The 17,957-nt window shown below is 53.2% G+C and overlaps 1 protein-coding gene across 1 annotated transcript in view; it reads right to left on the bottom strand.

Moving 5' to 3' along the window:
* WNT7A (Wnt family member 7A) overlaps window positions 1-16,112 on the bottom strand; it is a 66,029-nt gene extending 49,917 nt beyond the window's left edge. The window contains exons 1-2 of the mRNA XM_025885648.2: window positions 15,813-16,112; window positions 10,668-10,894 (exon numbers count right to left, since the gene is read on the bottom strand). Coding sequence (XP_025741433.1) covers window positions 10,668-10,894; window positions 15,813-15,883 — 298 coding nt within the window. The 5' untranslated portion in view covers window positions 15,884-16,112. The remainder of the gene's footprint in view (window positions 1-10,667; window positions 10,895-15,812) is intronic.
* Window positions 16,113-17,957: the final 1,845 nt, after the last annotated feature.

The following is a 17,957-nucleotide window of genomic DNA, read 5'->3' as shown; positions in this document are numbered from 1 at the left end:
CGGATTCCCAGAGGAGGGATCCGAGGCCCAGCAGGTCATCCCAGGGAGAGAGGGGGAGCTGCTCAAGCAACCAAGCCCTCAAGAAGTGGTGACAAAAGCCACTGGAGCGGAGGTCCAGCAATGCTTCCAAGTCAGCCAGTTTGCAGACACAGGAGGGTGGTAATCCTCTCCCCGGGCCTGAATCCTAGGTCATTTGTGCCCATCCCTGGAAAAATTCCGGCGGGGGAGTACCAAACAGGAGGTCGTGAGTATCTGGAAAAGAATGCAGCAGTCCCCAGGAGCACACGGTGGGAAATCACCATTTCTTTGTTGACAATGATGCTGGGGACATTGCAAATTTCTATATGTGCTAAGAATGTGATTATCTTCCCACATCCTGTCTCTCCCCTGACACAGGGGAAAGAAATTCTTCCGACAGCTCCCCTCCCAGGCAAAGCCCTGCCGGACTGATACATGTCCACCTCTCTCTGCAGCCCCTTTCTGCACTCCCCACACCCTAGAGCCCAGGGAGCCTGGGCCACTCTGGATACCCTGGCTCTGGGCTGGGTCACACCTGCAAGCCTCTCTTCATGGCTTCTCCCCTGCCACAGCCTTCTCTCCCTCGGTTGTGGACCAGCCCACCTACAGCCTGCCTGCTCCTCTGCCCACTGCCTTCTCCTCTCCTATCAGATCCCAGAGCACATTTCAGCCCCGGCCTCACTGCCTGTCCCCACCAAACCGTGAGCACCCCGAGGGCAGAGCCTGTGGCCGATTCATCAGTCTACCACACAGAAGATTCTAGGAAATATCTGCGGGACAGATAAATGAATGAATGGGTGGACACACGGTGGGGCAGGGGGCGCTTGTGGTGTGTGATCCCATGAGCATTTAAATTATATGAATTCAACCAAAAGCCCCTAAAGGAAAATAAATGAAAATACTGTATGCGTGAGGGCGCCTGGGTGGCTCAGTTGGTTAAGTGACTGCCTTCGGCTCGGGTCATGATCCCGGAGTCCCAGGATCGAGTCCCACATCAGGCTCCCCGCTCAGTGGGGAGTCTGCTTCTCCCTCTGAGCCTCTCCCCTCTCATGCTCTCTCTCACTCTCTCTCTCTCAAATAAATAAATAAAATCTTTTAAAAAAAAGATTCGTTTAAAAAAAAAAGAAAAAAGAAAATACTGTATGCGTGGGAATGTAAATTTGTGTAGCCACTATGGAAGAGAGTATGGAGCTTCCGCAAAAAGTTAAAAATAGAATGACCATATGATCCAGCAATCCCACTTCTGGATACATACCCAAAGAAAACGAAATCATTCTCTTGGAAAGAGACCTGCACTCTTGTGTTCACTGGAGCCTTATTTGCAAAAGCCAAGATGTGGAAACAACTTGTGTACATCAATGGATACATTGTACATTAAGTGTATATTAATGGATAAAGAAAATGTGATAGATAATGGGATATTATCCAGCCATAAAAAAGAAGGAACTCTTGCCATTTGTGAGAACACAGATGGACTTTGAGGACACTATGCTCAGTGAACTAAGTCAGACAGAGAAACACAAATACTGTATGATCTCACTTATATATGGAATCAACAAACAAAAGAACTCTAACATGTGTACTTATAATTTAGACGCACACCCTTCCTTCTATACTGTGCATTACGACCTATACATTATACATTCATATGAATGCTTTACAGTAGAAAACCAAGTATTCTGAACTCTGTGGCTGATTTAAGGGACTTTCAAGGGTAATGCTGACTAGAATATGTTTCACTGTGCATGCCAATGTCAGAACTAGGACGTGCCTCTGCTGGAAAGATGGAGGATGTGGTGAGTGAATACACCTAGGTCAATTCCTGGTTCGTTCCAAACCCACGTTAGGAGCATGGTCAATCTGTGAGAGTCTCCAGAGTGGTGGTGGGTTTTGGTGTGGGGGCCTCTGAAGAGCAGCTCCACCAGATGGTCAGTGAGTCCAAGGTCAGAAAGGAATGGACCCTCCAGGGGAAGCCTAGTCAAGCTGCTCTCCTGCGCATAAGACTTTTCAGAGCCTTTAATATGTGGGTGGGCATTCTGGCTGACCTTGAGCAGGGAGCATAGCATTCTGAGTTCCCCAATTTATCATCCAACGAACCCCCTTATGTTTCTCCAGAGAAGCTGCTGGAGGGAGGGAGGGAGAGAAGCAGGAGGGAGAGAGGGAGGGAGGGAGTGGACCCTACCGTTCTATAGAACAGACCCTGGGAACAAGCCCTCTTGAATCATGCTGTGAGGAAGGGGTCTTCCCTAGGCCTTGACCTAATCAGCATTTGTATCCCATTTGAAGCCAATGCAAAGGTGGAAAGGAGAACCAACAGAATGCCAGGCTAAAATGGGTTAAAATGGAAAATGTGCAGGAATGAATGTTCAGTCTTGTATCAGGGTCAGAATGAAAAGCATTCACTCACACAACGGGAGGGAACAGAGTGCTTCCCGTGAGCGTGGTACAACCCAGACCTGGGAGTCAGAAGAGAAATAAGACCCAGGCCTTGTCCTCAGGGGCTCAGAGCTACTGCTGGCAGACAGGGTAGAGAGGAGCTTCAGGGTGGTGCATTGCTTCATGTGTTTCCTGAGCTCCTGTTGTGTGCCAGGCCCTGGGGGTGCCCCAGGAGAAGACGAATGACAGGCCTGGATTCCATGGACACCCCCATGGTCAGGGAGAAGACTGATATTGGACACATCCTTGCAAAAGTAAGCAATGTCACTTCTGAGAATGGTAAGTGCTGTAAAGACATCAGCACGGGTGACCAATCTTGATGGTCAAGGAAGGCCTCCTAGAGGAGGTGGCATCTGAATGAAGACCTGCATAACGCTGGTATATGCAGGTTACCTGCTATCTCTTGTAAGCTTCTCCCTCTCACCCTTCTCCATGTCCTGCTCCAGAGGGAGTTAAGGGCAGGTACCTAGTACCCAGGGAAGACCCCACAGCCTCTATGCCCATCTGTGGTCAACCATGCCCTCCACGTGCCAGGTGCTGTGTCAGAGGCCTCTGCTTCCTCACAGAGCTGCCTTCTGGCCCAAGAGATAGATGACAGCAACACCCACAACTATCATTTCTGGAGCACACCCTGTGTGCCAGGCACAGTTCTGAATGCTTCGTGGGGAATAAATGATCTCAACCTATGGGACACAGCCTACGGAACAGACACTATCATCATTGCTGTTTGGTCAAGGTCCATAGCTAGAAAATGGGGCAGCTAGGAAAAGAACCAAGAAGGTGGCCTCAGGGCTGAATTGTCACACAGTGCTGCACAAATGAACAAATAGAGAATATGCCCTGAGGTAGTGAAGTGATAAGAAAAATCCAGCAAGGTAAGGGGCAGATAGGGATGGGCAGTCTATGCCCAGGACACAGGGGTGTCCTGAAAGCTTCTCTGGGGAGGTGACATGTGAGCCAGGAATGGAAGGACAGGAGAGCATCCAGGCAGAGGTGACAAGCCAGGGCAAAGGCCTGGAGGTGGAAAGGGCTTTGGCATGCTTGAGGAGTCAAGAGAAAGACAGAGGGGCTGGGGTAGAGGTGATATGGGGTCTGGGTGCAGATCACCGAGGTCTATAAAGGACCAGGGGGCCTGTCCGTATTTTATTCCCAGAAGAATAGGAAACCACAACAGGACTTTACCCAGGGGGCTGCCACGATCAGAACAATGCTGGGAAGATGTTACGCTGGATGACTGTGTGGCTGGGGAGGCAGGGGCACATGAGGAGGCTGATGTAGCTGTCTGGGCAACAATTCTCTAAAGATGGAGGTTTTGAACAGGAGGTGGTGGTGGAGGTGGTGAGAAGTGGACAGACTGGCAGACACATTTCATAGCTGGAGTCAAAATGGTGAGCTTGGATTAGCAATTTCACCAGTAGCATCTCCCCATTCTTCTCTACATCTCCCCACTATACTGCACCAAGAATAAAGTCTAGTGCATGCATCCCCAATTCCTTGAGCTCATCTTCATCTAAGATGGGCACATGAGCCTCCTGGGAGGAGTGAAGTGATGCTTTCTGATGGCCCTAATCTATAGGTGCCAGGGTCTTAAATCCCGCACAATGCTGGCACCTGGCACGGTGGGTCATGTGACTCTGACCCATTCTGCAGATGGGCAGACTGAGATAGGAAAGGTGAGGTACTCTCTCAGAGTCCTAGTGGTGGGACTGGGATGGAAACCTGGCCATGTGACTTTGATACCAATGCTCACTTGGCTGCCACATGGCCCAACAATAAGACAAGGTTCTCAAATACTTGTCAGCTTGGAGAATCTGAAATCTGGCAGGCTCACAAAAACAGAAGAATCTTCCAGCAGCAGGGAACTCACTACCCATCTCAGCTCTGCCACAAAACATCCATGTGACTTTGGTCAGCCTCCACCTCGCTCAGAGCCCGAGATGGAGTAGACAGACCTCCTCTTGTGGGGACAGATGAGGTTATATGTGAGAAAGGGCTGTCACAGTGCCTGGCCTCTGTGGATCCTCAATGAAAAGACAAAAAGGCAGGAGAGGGAAACCCCACATGAGCCACCACTCCTGGGGTGCTTCCTGATCCAGCCTCCCTCCCCTACACCATGACTCAGTACTACAACCACGATGGCCAAACCTGAGGGAAGAACACACAACTGGATGGAAAAATGGGCAAAAAGCATGAACAGGCAACTCACAGAAGACTAAACAAGTACAGCCAGTAAATATAGGAAGAGAGTTCACCTGAATCACTTCTCAGGGGAATGCAAATCAAGACAGTGGTGAGAAAGCATTTTATACCTGTTCCCTAGGCAAAAATGAAGTCTGGATAATGCCAAGTGTTGGAGAAGCTACAGATCAACACTGCTGGCTGGCAGGAGGGGCACTTGGCACAGTCACTGTGGAAATCAGGTTGACATTCATACCCTGTGACCATCAATTCCATTCCTCCGTATACACCCAAGAGAAACGCGCACACATAGGTGCCAGGAAACATGCACAAAGGGGCCTGTGGTGTCAGTGGGACAGCAAATATTTAGAGACATCCCAGATGCCCCACAACCAAAAGCGAGGGAGCATAGACTTCAGTCTATGCTGAAGGAGCAATGTAGATGGGTTTTATTGTTAGCGAGTGACAAAAGTAAATCCAAAAGATTGCATATAGGGTGATGTCTTTTCTTTATAAAATTAAACACAACTAAACCAAATAATTTACTTCTGGGAACTATATCAGTATGATAAAACAGACATAAATGAGCAAGGAATGGGAAATCGAAGATTCAGGATAGAGAAAGTGTGGCTCGGGAGGGAGAGGCAGGGGATGAATAAGGGATGGTCACAGGAGCGGGTGTAAATTACCCATTCTTTTTCTAGCTGTTGTGTTGGGTGGTGGATTCAAGGGCAGTTCACTGCATTATTTAAGAAAAGGAAAAGGCTGAGGGGGCTGAATGCCTTCTCAAGCTGCCAAGGGCCACAATGGGTAGCAGGTGATAAAGCTGATGTGGGGGCGCCTGGGTGGCTCAGTTGGTTAAGCGACTGCCTTCGGCTCAGGTCATGATCCTGGAGTCCCGCATCGGGTCCCGCATCGGGCTCCCTGCTTGGCGGGGAGTCTGCTTCTCCCTCTGGCCCTCTCCCCTCTCATGCTCTCTCTCTATCTCATTCTCTCTCTCAAATAAATAAATAAAATCTTTAAAAAAAAAAAAAAAAGCTGATGTGGAGCCATACACCACATTCTAATAATCCCTGGTGTTTAAGACCCCTGAAGAGCTGGACTACAATCTCATCTGAGACTACTGACCCCCTGCCTCCTGAGGCTGCAGACACCTGTTCAAGATCCTCTTAGCAATCCAACATCCATGTCGTTGCCCCATGGTTCCCTCAGCCAGGGACCCCATTCACTGGTGAAATTCTTCCTACCCTTTAAGACCCGGATCAAGGGCCATCTCTACTGTCTAGCCCACTTCTCACACCTTGGGGTTTCACCTCTGAGCACCCACCACATCCTGTATGCCTTTCCCTAAAGCATAGAGCCATTCTGCTCTTTGGTTGCTCGTTGTTATGGACTGACTTATGTACACGCCCCCTTCATATGTTGCAACCCTAACCCCCAGTGTTTCAGAATGTGACAAGGGACATTATGTCTTTGGAGGTATGACCTGTAAAGCAGTGATTAAGGTGAAATGAGGCCATTACGGTGGGTTCTAATCCAATCTGACTGGTGTCCTTGTAAGCAGAGGAGATTAGGACACAGAGACATCAGGGCATGCACAGGGGAAAGACCAAGTAAGGACACAGGGAGAAGGTGGCCATCTGCAGGCCAAGGAGAGAGACCTCGGAAAAAATCAAACCTGCTGACACCTTGATCTTGGACTTCCAGCCTCCAGAACTGTGAGAAAAGAAGCATCTTTGTCTAAGCTGCCCGGCCTGTGGTTCTTTGTTACAGAAGCCCGAGCTGGCTAATGGACTCATGAGCAGGCCCTCTCCCCTGAGACATAGTCTAGGTGGGGCTCCCTGGTCTGGCCAACAAAAGCACTGCTGCCCTTGGCCGCTGTGATTGGTTTGGGATGGACACATGACCCAGAGTCAAGCCCTGCTAGCTGATCCAGTCGGGATGAACCTTAGGACTTCTGTAGGGGTCCCCAAAGAAAGGCTAATGATCTTTCTTGCAAATTTAGAACCTGGAAGTTGTGGTTCTGGCACTTTCAGAGCCATCCCGCCACCCCAAGAAGCAGGTCTGGGGTTGGCAGAAGCCATTCCAAAAGTCAGCACCATCCCTGTCATTTGCAATGACTTAAGCAGACATAAATGCCCCTTTTTGCCTGAGAGGGCTTGGACTGGGTTTCAGTTTCTAGCATCCGAGAGGGCTTTGTCTGGTACATGTCCATGGCCTTCTCCTGAGATCTAGACAGTAAAATCTAGAACATTCAGGAGGGGAGACAGAGCCATGAAACACAGAGCCGGAGACAAAGATCGGAGGCTGAGGAGGCAGTAGAAGGTGAGCATTTGGGTCTCAGCATGAGATGGATAACTATGCCAAGGGCAGCTGCCCACCACCCCAATGTCAACTTTCCCCTTCCTCCTCAGTCACAGACCCTGAGCTGGTCTCAGAGCTACTCTGAATAAATGACTAGACTTCCCAGCTTCCCTTGCAGCTAGGTGAGGTTATGTGACTGAATTCTGGCCAATGAAATGTAAGTAGAAGTATGGGGTTGGGGGATCGGGGTGGCGGGGGGCGATGTTTCCTGCCATCCAGAGTGTGGCCTTGATGGCCAGGGCTCCTCCCAAACTCAAAGACTACACTCTTGATGCCTCACCTACAAGGCAGCCTTGCTGGTTGGTCATTGCCAGGAAGAGGCAATCCTATGAGGGCAAGAGCACTGAGGGCACTGAGGAAGAGCCTGGGAGCCGAAATCTGAGGCTTGCTTCTTGGTGTCCTCAAGAGGATATGTTTACACATGAGGAAACCAAGGCTCAGAGGGCAAGTGACTTCTCAGACCCTTGGGGGTCTCATCTGCACCTCCTCGTCCTCGGCTCTATCACCACCACCTTTCAGGTTCCGGGCCTCCTTCCTAACTGGCCTTCAGGTCATCAGTCCCCCTTCATCCTCAGCATCACCTCCAAGGCAGATCTGCACTGCTATCTCTCAGGCCATAGCCAGTGTCACCGACTGGCCCCTGGCCCCTCCATAGTTCATTCTATTCCCGGCAGCTAGAGCAAGGCTGCTAGATCCAAAGTCAGATCCTGTCATTCCCTTGCTCTCCATTCACTGGAGGAAAACCCAAATCCCTGACTTGGCCTGACAGATGTCACACTGTCCAGCGCCTGGCTTCTTCTCTGACCTCTGAGACTTCCTCTCCCCCTGCTTGCTGTACTCCGGCTACACCAGCCCTCTCACTGGTCCTCAAACTGCCAAACACGTTCCTGCCTGGGGGGCCTTTGCACATCCATCCTCTTTGCATGCCCTTCCCCAGACATGCCCGTGGTTCACCTCCCTTATGAATCCAGAGGCCTTCCTTGACCAAACAGGCTGCAACAGCAGCCTCCAGCCATGGTGGGCACTCAGTAAATATTTGGTGAATGTATAGTTAATGAATGACATAAATAAACAAATGAATTTTATAGCCACCCTTTAATGAGCCTTCCAAAATTACTATTAGGCTGGATCATATGATGTTGCCATTTTTGCAGGTCAAAAATCATTAAATAGTGGCTGTTTCATACAGTATGACCTTACTTTGGCAGCTAGGCCTTTGCTCAAAATTCTCCAATTGCTCCCACCACCTAGTTTGAGTTCAAACTGCTCAGATTGATGCCATACACCTCCTGGCCCTGGCTCCCACTCACTTCCAGGCCTGTGGACCTGTTGCCCTAGCATTGCTATGCCCCGGGTTTTCTTAGGCTCCTCTCTTTGCTTGGATTCCCTGAGGCCACTCGACGTGCAATAGATTCCCTCGATTCTACAACTCTGGTCAGCTGGGAGGGCTGCTGGACAACAGGGGCTCCTGGCCCCATAGCCCTCCACTGCACCCCAGCACGCACTATTATAATGCCAGGCTATGGGCTCATTCTCCAAGGCTGCATGCAGGCTGTTCCAAGGTTGCATCAACCCAGTCCTAGGACACCCTGTCACTCACTTTCATTGACCTCTAACCAGTCCCTTCTGAGCCTGTTTCCTCATCTGTAACATCTCATATGTCAGCAACATACAAGTTTAAAGTAATGCCAGAGCCCAGGCCTGGATCCCACGGACAGGGGACTGGGGATGTGAGCAAGAGAAGGCAGAAGAACCACGGGTGCCAACAGAAGGCTCACAAGATGGGAATTTCAGGACCTAAATTGGACTCGGCGTTGATGCCACCTGCCCGTGTGAGCCAGGGCAGCCCCGCCCTCTCTCTGGGCCCCCATTCTCCACCTGAAAAGTCAGCCCCGAGGCTAGAAGAGGGAGAAGGAAGGGCAGGTGGTACAAGACAAAATTCTAACCACGAAGATGTCAGAAAGGGCATGCATGTGAAGAGAAGTTCTATAGAGGAGGCTGTCTCGCCCCCTGCCAACCTCACCATGAAGCTGGGGTCTGTCCCCCTCAGGCGTGAGTAAGCAAATGCCTACAGAAGATGGTGACCAAACAAGACCTGCTCAGGACCGAGATGACCAAGAAGGAGGAAGGAAACATCCAGTGATGAGAGTGACGGGGAGCCCCAACTCTCATGGAGCTGGCATTCCCAAGGGGTGAAGAATGAGTCACAGTGCCAAGTGCTTGGCTGATGGGCTGGAGCTTCGTGATAGGAGGGGGATTTAGACCCAGGTGATCAAGGGAGGCCCAGAGGCCCGAAGGCCGTGAGGGAGAGATGTGCACAGAGAACGGGGGACTCTGGGGTGCTGACTGTGAGAAAGGATCTGAGGCAGAAGGAATGTGCAGTGCTGGGGCCCCAGGGCGGGACCCAGCCTGGTGTGTTTGGGAAAAAGGACAAGCCTGGGTGGGCAGGGGGGAGGGGGAAGATGGGAGCAGATGGGGGCAGAGGTCAGCAGCACTTTAAAAATGAGAGGAAGCCTCCACGGAGTTTTAAGCAGGGAAATGACATGATCTGATTTTCATTTACAAAGGAGGACCCTGCCTGCAGGAAGGTCTGCAGAATAGCCAGGGGGCAGCAGGATGATGGGGGCACCAGGGAGCCCAGAGGCGCCAGCTGTGTGACCTGAGGGGGAGGAAGTAAGGAGACATGGAGAAATGGCTGGATTTGGGGTGGATCTTTTCAATATCCACTGAATTTACTGATGCTGGGGCTGAGGGAGAGAGAGAACTCAGGGGTGCTTTTAGAGCAGTTCAGCAGGCCGGGTGAACCACTCCAGCCCAAAGAGACCTGAGGCAGACTTATTTTCAGGGAAGTTCACAGCTTGGCAGCAAGCATGCAGACTTCCTGGCCCCCCAGTCCACACGCACACAAGCAGGACACATATCATGGCCTTTTCCACAAATATTGAGGCCTCCCAATGACCAACCCCCTTTCCACCAGGTTTTCCTCACAGTTGCTTTGCAAACCAAAAGTGTGACCTGATACTTTGTGCATGTCTGTGTGTCTATCTCTGGGTGTGCACGCACACACACACACACGCGCGCATGCACACACACACAAACACACACGGACGCACGCCCGTGTATGCATGTCCGAGCAACACACAATGCCTACAAAACAGGGGTTGCCAATTCAAATGCCCACAGTGGCCTGGTGAGTCATAAAAGGGGACTGGGCGATAAGAGAGAGCGGTGGGGACTGTGGCAGTGGCTCCATCTTAAAGGAAGTTTCATTCTCAGCTTGACCCCACTATAACTATGTAGGCACATATGAAAGTTACGAGTAGATCTGCCCATTTTTAAAAAGAAGCCAAAAATTCATACTTTTAGGTATAAATGCTATTTTTTTTAATTGGACTTCAATTTAAGAAACATCAGTGCTATATCAGCCAATTAGCATTTAGGCCACTGGTTGCTGATTTTCAACCTTGCCATAAATGGTTGGAGTGGTCTGGATTTGAATTAGAGATCTGACCCTCCCCAGGAGAACTGATTCAAGTCATGACACCTGCAGATCCCATACAGGGGAGCATTCCAGCATGGGGCAGGTGAGAGGGTCACAGAGGGATCCTGAGGGTATTCTGGTCTCCCATAGCCTCTAAGACCTTGTGTAAGTTGTCCGGGTGAGCACATACCCACTTTGAGCTCCTTCCCGAAGACGGTGCGCTCCCCCAGTGCGGAGCAGTTCCAGCGGCCATTGCGGAACTGAAACTGACACTCGTCGAGGCCCATTTGTGAGCCTTCTCCTATGACGATGATGGCGTCGGGTCGGCTCTGGCAGATCGCCCGCTGTCTGGGAGCCAGGCCTGGGATCTTGTTACAGATGATGCTCGCGCCCAGAGCTACCACCGAGGAGAAGCCACTGGAGCAGGGGACACAGAGAAATGGAGTGTTAGTCCAGCAAGGTGGGGGGCATGGCCTACAGGCCCTCCCAGGGTGTCTGATGCTGTTGTCCCTACTCCCCCAATACCCCTACCCCCCTGTTGCTCCCAGCAGAGGTCTCCCAACTTTTTTGATACTGCACCCCAAACCCACATTTATTCATTTTGTATTCCATATCAGTACTTGTGTGGTACGTATATTCAATATTAGTGAGCCTTGATTTTCTTTTAAGATACACACAAAAAAGATGACATATGTCACAAATACAACATTTTGCACAAAGCAAGTTGCCTTCGGATTTATGGTAGAGTTCAACTGAGATGAAATATTAAATCATGCAAACTAAAACCCAATATTGTTTAGGAATCGTGTCTATGTGATAACTCTGCAAAGGCAAGCAAGGGGATGAGAACCCCAAAGTTTCCTGCAGCAGTTGCCATGAAAGGTTGTGGGTACATGTTAAAAAAAAAACAAACCGCAACTGCTTCTACATGTTATATATACTCTCTGGTATGTATGTATATGTTGTTTTACAAACAAAATCTTTGAAAAGTAATTGTAAATAGAAGGTCTAGTATTTTCTCTCTGCGTGCCAATGGAGCGTGTGTACCCCACTCCAGAAATGACCAGGCTAGAGGATGCCTCTCACTCTTCATATGGTTCCTACCTTCCTAATTCATTCTCTGTGCAGATACGTACTGGACACCTATCAGGTGCCAGGCACCATGCTGGGAGAGAGGCAAGGGCCTGCCCTCCAGGAGCTCTGGAGGGAGACTACACCCATTTCACAAATGAATAATAGACCATTCCAGACAGTGGTGGGCACTATGAGGAAGGTAAGTGAAGAGGCCATAAATGAAGAAGGTGGGCTTGGGAAGGAAGAGAGAGAGGCCACTTTAGCTGGGGTGGTTAAGGATGGGAGGTGCTGTGCGGCAGGGCCTGAATGGCTAGGAGCCAGTCGTGGGCAGGTCTGGGGGAGAGTAATCTGGGCAGAGGGAACAGCAGATGCCAAGTTCTCGGGGGTGGGGGGGGCAGCAACCTTGGGATCGCCAAGGAACAGAAAAATCCCACAGAAGCTGGTGCAGGGCTCAGGGAGGGAGAGGGTCTGAGGAGAGAACCTGGTTGAGGGCTAGAATTTTCTCAAGTGCATCAGGGAGCACTGAAAGGCTGTAAGCAGGAAACTGACAGGATCCCATCCCGCCAGCCCCATGGGAGAGAGGAATGTGGGGCGCCAGAGCAGGAGCAGGGAGAAGGGACAGGCAAGAGGGGGTGGTGGCTTGGCCTTGGCAGCAGGAGGGGTGGCAGCGGATGGAGCTGACCAAACTTGCTGATGGACTGATAGAAGGGTGGAGCTGAGGGGAGGGATGGGGAAGGGTATGAGGGAAAGACAGGCGTCAGTGTGACTCCTGGGTATCTGGCCGAGGGTGGGGCCATTTCCTAATATCAAGATAACCCCAAACAAGCTCCAGTGGCAACCCTGATGGTTCAGGTAGCCCTCCCTTTACACAAAGATGGTCCACACATCTGGAGCTTTTAAAGAGAAGACCTCACCCCTGATGCCTCACTCTGGTTATTATAATAAGAGCTTCCATTTACTGAAGGTCACAACCAGCCCTGGGCAAAGTGCCTCACACTTTCCATCCTGGGACTCAGCTACAGGAAGTTGTTCTGGAATGGGAATTTCTTAAAGCAAGGCTCTGTGTACCAACAGTGCAGGAGACGAGGTGACCCCACTGCTCTCCAAGCACATTACTGACCGGTCCTACCCTCTTTCCCTCCACTCCTGCCTCACACCAGCCCTCTTCCTGCCTCCGGCCCTTTGTCCTTACTGGTCCCTTCCCTGGGATCTCTCTCCTCCCATGAGCTTCACAGGCTTGGCTTCTTGCCATCATTCCTGTGACTCCATGGGGCATCTTCCTTGACCACCCCAGCTAAGGGAACCTGCCTCCCATCACACCCCTCATAACTTTGCATCACAGTCTCTGTTTTGTTCACGTAATTCTCTGGATTACTCACAGTCTTCTCAAGTGTTTTAATGTACATGTTTGGTTCTGTGTGCCCACTTTGTTTATCACTTGTCCTTCTCATTAGACTATGAGCTCTTTGGGGGCAGGAGTGATGTCTGTCGGTTCACTAAATGGCTACTGAATGAATGAATGAATGAATGAATGAATGACGAACTATGGAGTTTCCAAAATATCACTCAAGGTAAGTACCTATATGACACAGCAGGTGCCCCTCCCCAAATATGCCCTGAATGCATCAGTGAACTTTTGCAGCATCCCTACCATGCCAAGGCAGTATGGCAGGTATTGCTGCAAACATGAGATACACGTGTCCCTTCTAAACAGCCCTGGTGGGCAGGAATCACCCTTTTCACATATGTGAAAACTGAGGCTCACAGAGATTGAGATCTGGAGGCTAGTGGGTCACCGATCGGAAACAGAAGCCTCTCTAGAGCTCTCATTCATTCATCCCAGCCACTGAAAGAGAGTCTAACACGGCTAGAGCTAGAATGTTTGAAATGTTTGAAGAAGAGGCGGCATGGAAAGATTGTCAAGCAGAGATGTTGTGGCCACAAGTCAGGGGGAACCTGTGAATGCTTAGCTTACCACCAGGGAATTCCTACCCCAACAGAGTATAATTGATATATTAGAGTCAAAAATTCAGAGGAACAATAATCTAGCAGCGAAAAGGTCAGGCCTAGGGTACCATCGAAGCTTCCTTCACCTACTAGCTGTGTGGCCTTGAGCAAGTTACATCCCCTCTCTGTACTTCAGCTTTTCCATCACTAAAATGAGGATATTGATCATTAGTCCTCATTTCACAGTGTTGCTGTGAAAATTAAATGTGTTAAGACATGGAAAGTGTTTAAAAGGTGTCAGGCACCTAGTATGTACTCAATAACTGTGCTGCAGTTGTAGTTTTTATTATTATTGGATTTGATTGCTACGGCGGGGGGAGGGGGGGTAGTGCTTGAGTCACTGGAACTATCCACATTAAATAAGAATAACGCAGATGCCCTGCCATCAGCCCTGAGCAGGGAGGAACCAGGCACATCTGGGGAGCTGCAAGGCTTCTTAAGGACCTTGGAACTTTACCCCTCATGCCCATTTTACAGATGGATAGCCCGAGCCTCAGGGAGCAGCAGGGCCCGGGCCAAATTCACCGTTCAATTCCTTTTCCTGACCTGGACCTCTCCCCGCCCCAAAGGGCGACTGCGGTGCTGAAGGCCAGCGCCCTCTGTAGCTCCCTCCCTCCCTCCCGCCAGGGCAGCTGGGCCCCGGCGGGGCCAATGAGGTCTCCGCGCGCCGGCGGGAGGTCCGGCAGGCGGGGCAGCCAGGGGAGGTTATTTTCTGTTGTTTTCCCTTTCTCTCTCCCTTCCCCAGTCCCTCCGCCCCGATTCTAATTAAAAAGAAGATAAAGCCTCACGGAGCCCGCGCCAATCAGCCCGACCAGCTTCCTGGATGCTGGATGCGCGCGAGGCGGCGGGGCGCGGGCCAAGATGAAGATTAAAGCAGGGAGAAAGAGAAAAGCCTCCCAGACGCGGATGAATCAATAACACTTAAAACACACCCGCAGGCAGACAGCGCGCGAGCCCCGCAGCCGCCTCTCCGCCTGCGGTCGCCTCTCGGTCCGCGGTTGCAGCGGGCGGCCGCCTGGTCCGCTCTGCGCGCACCTGCTTGCAGCCGCGGCCGTTCAGCTTGCGAAATGCCCGCTACGGAGACGCGGGGTGGGGAAAGGGGAGGAGTGGTAGTGGCAAAACACAAAGGCTCTGCCACACACACCCCCTCGCCGCAGGCCCCGCAGTCTGCCCCCTCTCCAAAGCCGAGCTGTGGGGAGGTACCCCCTTGGAGTGGGAAAGCAGGTTGTGTGAAACCTGCCAAGGTGGCCCTTTAGCGCCAGAACCTCTATCAATCCCTCAAGCCCCCCACCCCCACCCCTCCGTGCTTCACACGCATTATCTCCTAAGTACAAAGGGTGACTGGCCCTGCAAATGCAGTTCCAAGACGCGTCCTGAGCCGCCCCCTCCCACTTTCCAGCCAGAGCACCGCCCCAGGCCCCACCTCCGTGGAAATGCTGGAGTGCAGCAGGGAGGGCTGCTCCGCAGGCGCGCCGGCGGACTCCGGTGCCCAGTTTTAGGGGGCGGGGTGGCCCGCCTCTCTCTGGCGCTGGCTCTACGAGCTTGTCTCTCTGGGTGTCTAGGGCTATCTCTCGTCCTACCTTTGTGTGTGTTCGTTGGGAATGGGAGGCGCTGTCCCCTTGGCCCGGAAAGGGCTCTGGGAGTATTGAGGGTTCTTGGAAATCGGGTGGTGTCAGGGATCTGAGCAGCGGTTTGTGTTTTTGCCAGCGAAGGTCCCTCCCTCTAGGTACCTGTTCCCCGTTGAAAGGACCGGCCCCGCCTGCCACCCGGGGACTGCCCTGTCTCCAGGAGTGGCTGTGCCCGCGCCTCTGTGTACAGAGTTCCTCTCGGGCTCTTGGGGCTGAGCTCCTTGGGAGCGGCTGTCGTCCTGACTCCCGGCTCCGGTGTTCCTGTGGGACCTGCTGTTCCTATGCCCTATGCTTGGGTCAGAAGTGTCCCTAGGAGAGGCTGACCTTCGCAGCAGCTAGTTCTCCTGAGTCCCCCAAGCCGGACCGTCCCTACCGGTTGTCTCTGTTTCTGGGGGCTTCCAGACTCAGGCATCCTCAGGATGGCCGGACCTCTGCCCAGTGTCTAGAGCTGTGCGCGCCCCTGGGGCGCCCGCCTGCGGGGGGTCTTTGTGCGCCCACAGCTCCAGCACCGCGCCCACCCAGCCTCTCTGAGGGGCCGAAGAAGTTGGTAGCCGGCGGCCGACCCCCTCCCCGGGCCACGCCAACTTTGCCGGGACACGCGTGCAGGGGATGCGAGCGGCCCTTACCCGATCCGGAGGTAGACCATGCCCAGGCTGAGAAAGAGGTGGCCCAGGCAGCGCCGCGCTTTCCGGTTCATAGTCCCCGCTGGCCGCCGGGGCCGCGGGCCGGACTGTGCTGATCCCGCGGGCCGGCCCCGGCGGGGCTATCCACATAGCCCGCCCGGGAGGCGCGGGCCGAGGCGTCCCGGGGGCCGTCTGTCCGTGCGCCCGTCCGCTCGCTCGGCGCCTGAACCTCGCCGGGAGCGCGGGAGCCACGGAGCGGGAGGAGGGAGGGAGGAGCGAGCGCGGCGCGGGGCGACGCCGGGCTGCGCGCGAGCGGCCGGTGCAAGTGTGTGAGGCGCGGGGAGTGCGGGGGCGCTGCTGCCTCCCGCCCCCGCCCCTCCCTCCCTCCCTCCTTTCTCCCGCCCCCTCCCCCGCCCGCCTCCCCGGAGCGCCCGCCCCGCACCCCAGCGCCCGCGGGACAGGGCCGCCAGCTCCAAGCGCGCGCTCACGCCTTGCCCCACGCGCTCCCGCGGCGCCCCCTCCCGGCTCCCGGGCGCGGAGCCGGGCAGGGGGCGGTGGGAGTCCGCTCGACCCCCACGGGTCGCTAACTCGCAAGTTGCGGTTGAGCTGGCGCCCTGCGACTGCCTGCGGGGTTGAGAGGATCAAGGCTCAGTCGAAAACCCCCGCACCCTGGCTTGCCTCCTCGTCCTCCCTGCCCGGCCGAGCGCTCAGAGCTGGGCGGGGTGGGGGGGGGGTGTTAGGTGACACCCGGGTTCCCCCTTTCCCCAGGCTTCCGAGCCCAGCTTCAGAGGAGGGCGCCCCCTTCCGCGGAGCGGGGATAACTGGCTCAGTATATTCCTTCCCCACCGCGGTCTATTCGAGGGGATGCGGCAGGTGGGTGCCCAGGTAGGGCAGCCTCTTTTGGAATGCCGCTTCTAGCGGACAGTCGGAGTCGGGCTGAGGCCAGGATGCCCCGTACGGGACCCAGACGTGGGCCTCGCGAGCCGCCCGAGGGCGCCTGGCGCGACTGGCAATTCAGCGCGCGCTCGCGGCGACCCCTGGTGGGCGCGGCGGGTGCTGTAGCTCAGCATAGCTCCCCGAAACAGGGCGCTCTGAGCATTCTAGCTGACTAGAGGGGCAGATCCCTTCCTATGATGTACACCCCAGTCCACTGAGCTAGCGGCTGTTGGACTCACGTTTCAGTTGAAGAAATTGAGGCTCAGAGACGCGAAGGTGTTTTCCCAAAGTCACCAGCTAGTAAGTGGGAGAGCCAGATTAGAAACAGCCCCCCCACACACACGCGCATTAACCACCACCTCGCCAGGCCTGCCTATCCTTTAGAATTTTTTTTGAATCGCCCCTGAAAACCGCTGTTCATGGCTTCATTCACATCACACAAATGTCTGTGCCAGGGATCATAGTGAGCACAAAGGATATAAGGAAAGAAGGATCCAGGACCTTCTCTCTTGGAGCTAGTGAGGGAGACAAACCAGAGGTAAACAATTATGTAATTTCAGACATCTCAGGGAGGGGTGAAGATAATAAAACAGAGTAGTGAGAGAGACAACATTGGGTGCCCGGGGATTATTTGAGATCTGAGGAGGTGGCATTTGAGTTGAGACCTGAAGGACACAGGATCTGGGGTCCCAGCATTTCAGGAGGGAAGACAGCAATGCAAAAGCTTGGAGGTGGGCATGAGCCCCAGGAGGGGATGTGGGGCTGTGCTCAAGAACGAGAAAGAAAGCCAGTGGGATGGATGGGAGGAGATGGGGGTTCACAGATCCCACCGAGCTATGTAGGGAAGTCAGGGAGCTTAGATTTCACGGGGGAAGTTCAGTGGGAAGACATTGGAGGGATAGGAAGAAGGGTGACTCATCTGATGTGTGTGTTCAAAAGCTCCCCCTTGGCTGCCCCGTGGAGAATCCGGGGAGGTGGGGGGTGAATGGTAGGGCTGGGCAAAGTGGAGCCAGGCAGACCAGAGAGGAGAATACCCCATGGATTCAGGTACAAGATGTTGGTGGTTTTAAAACACAGCCACACACGCCTCCCATTGAGAGGTGGGCTCCCTGTGCTCTCCTTGCTTGAATTCGGGTGGGCTTCTGTGTGGCAGGAGTGATGCTGGAAGGCTTTCAGGCTAGGTCATAAGAGGCAATGCAGCTTCTGCCTTGT

The sequence above is a fragment of the Callorhinus ursinus genome, unplaced genomic scaffold, assembly GCF_003265705.2.
Source record: "Callorhinus ursinus isolate GAN/ISIS: 27379988/994484 unplaced genomic scaffold, GSC_fseal_2.0 scaffold15, whole genome shotgun sequence".
Lineage (NCBI taxonomy): Eukaryota > Metazoa > Chordata > Mammalia > Carnivora > Otariidae > Callorhinus > Callorhinus ursinus.
Note: the sequence above shows the minus strand (reverse complement) of the source record. Positions and strands in the feature narration are given on the sequence as shown.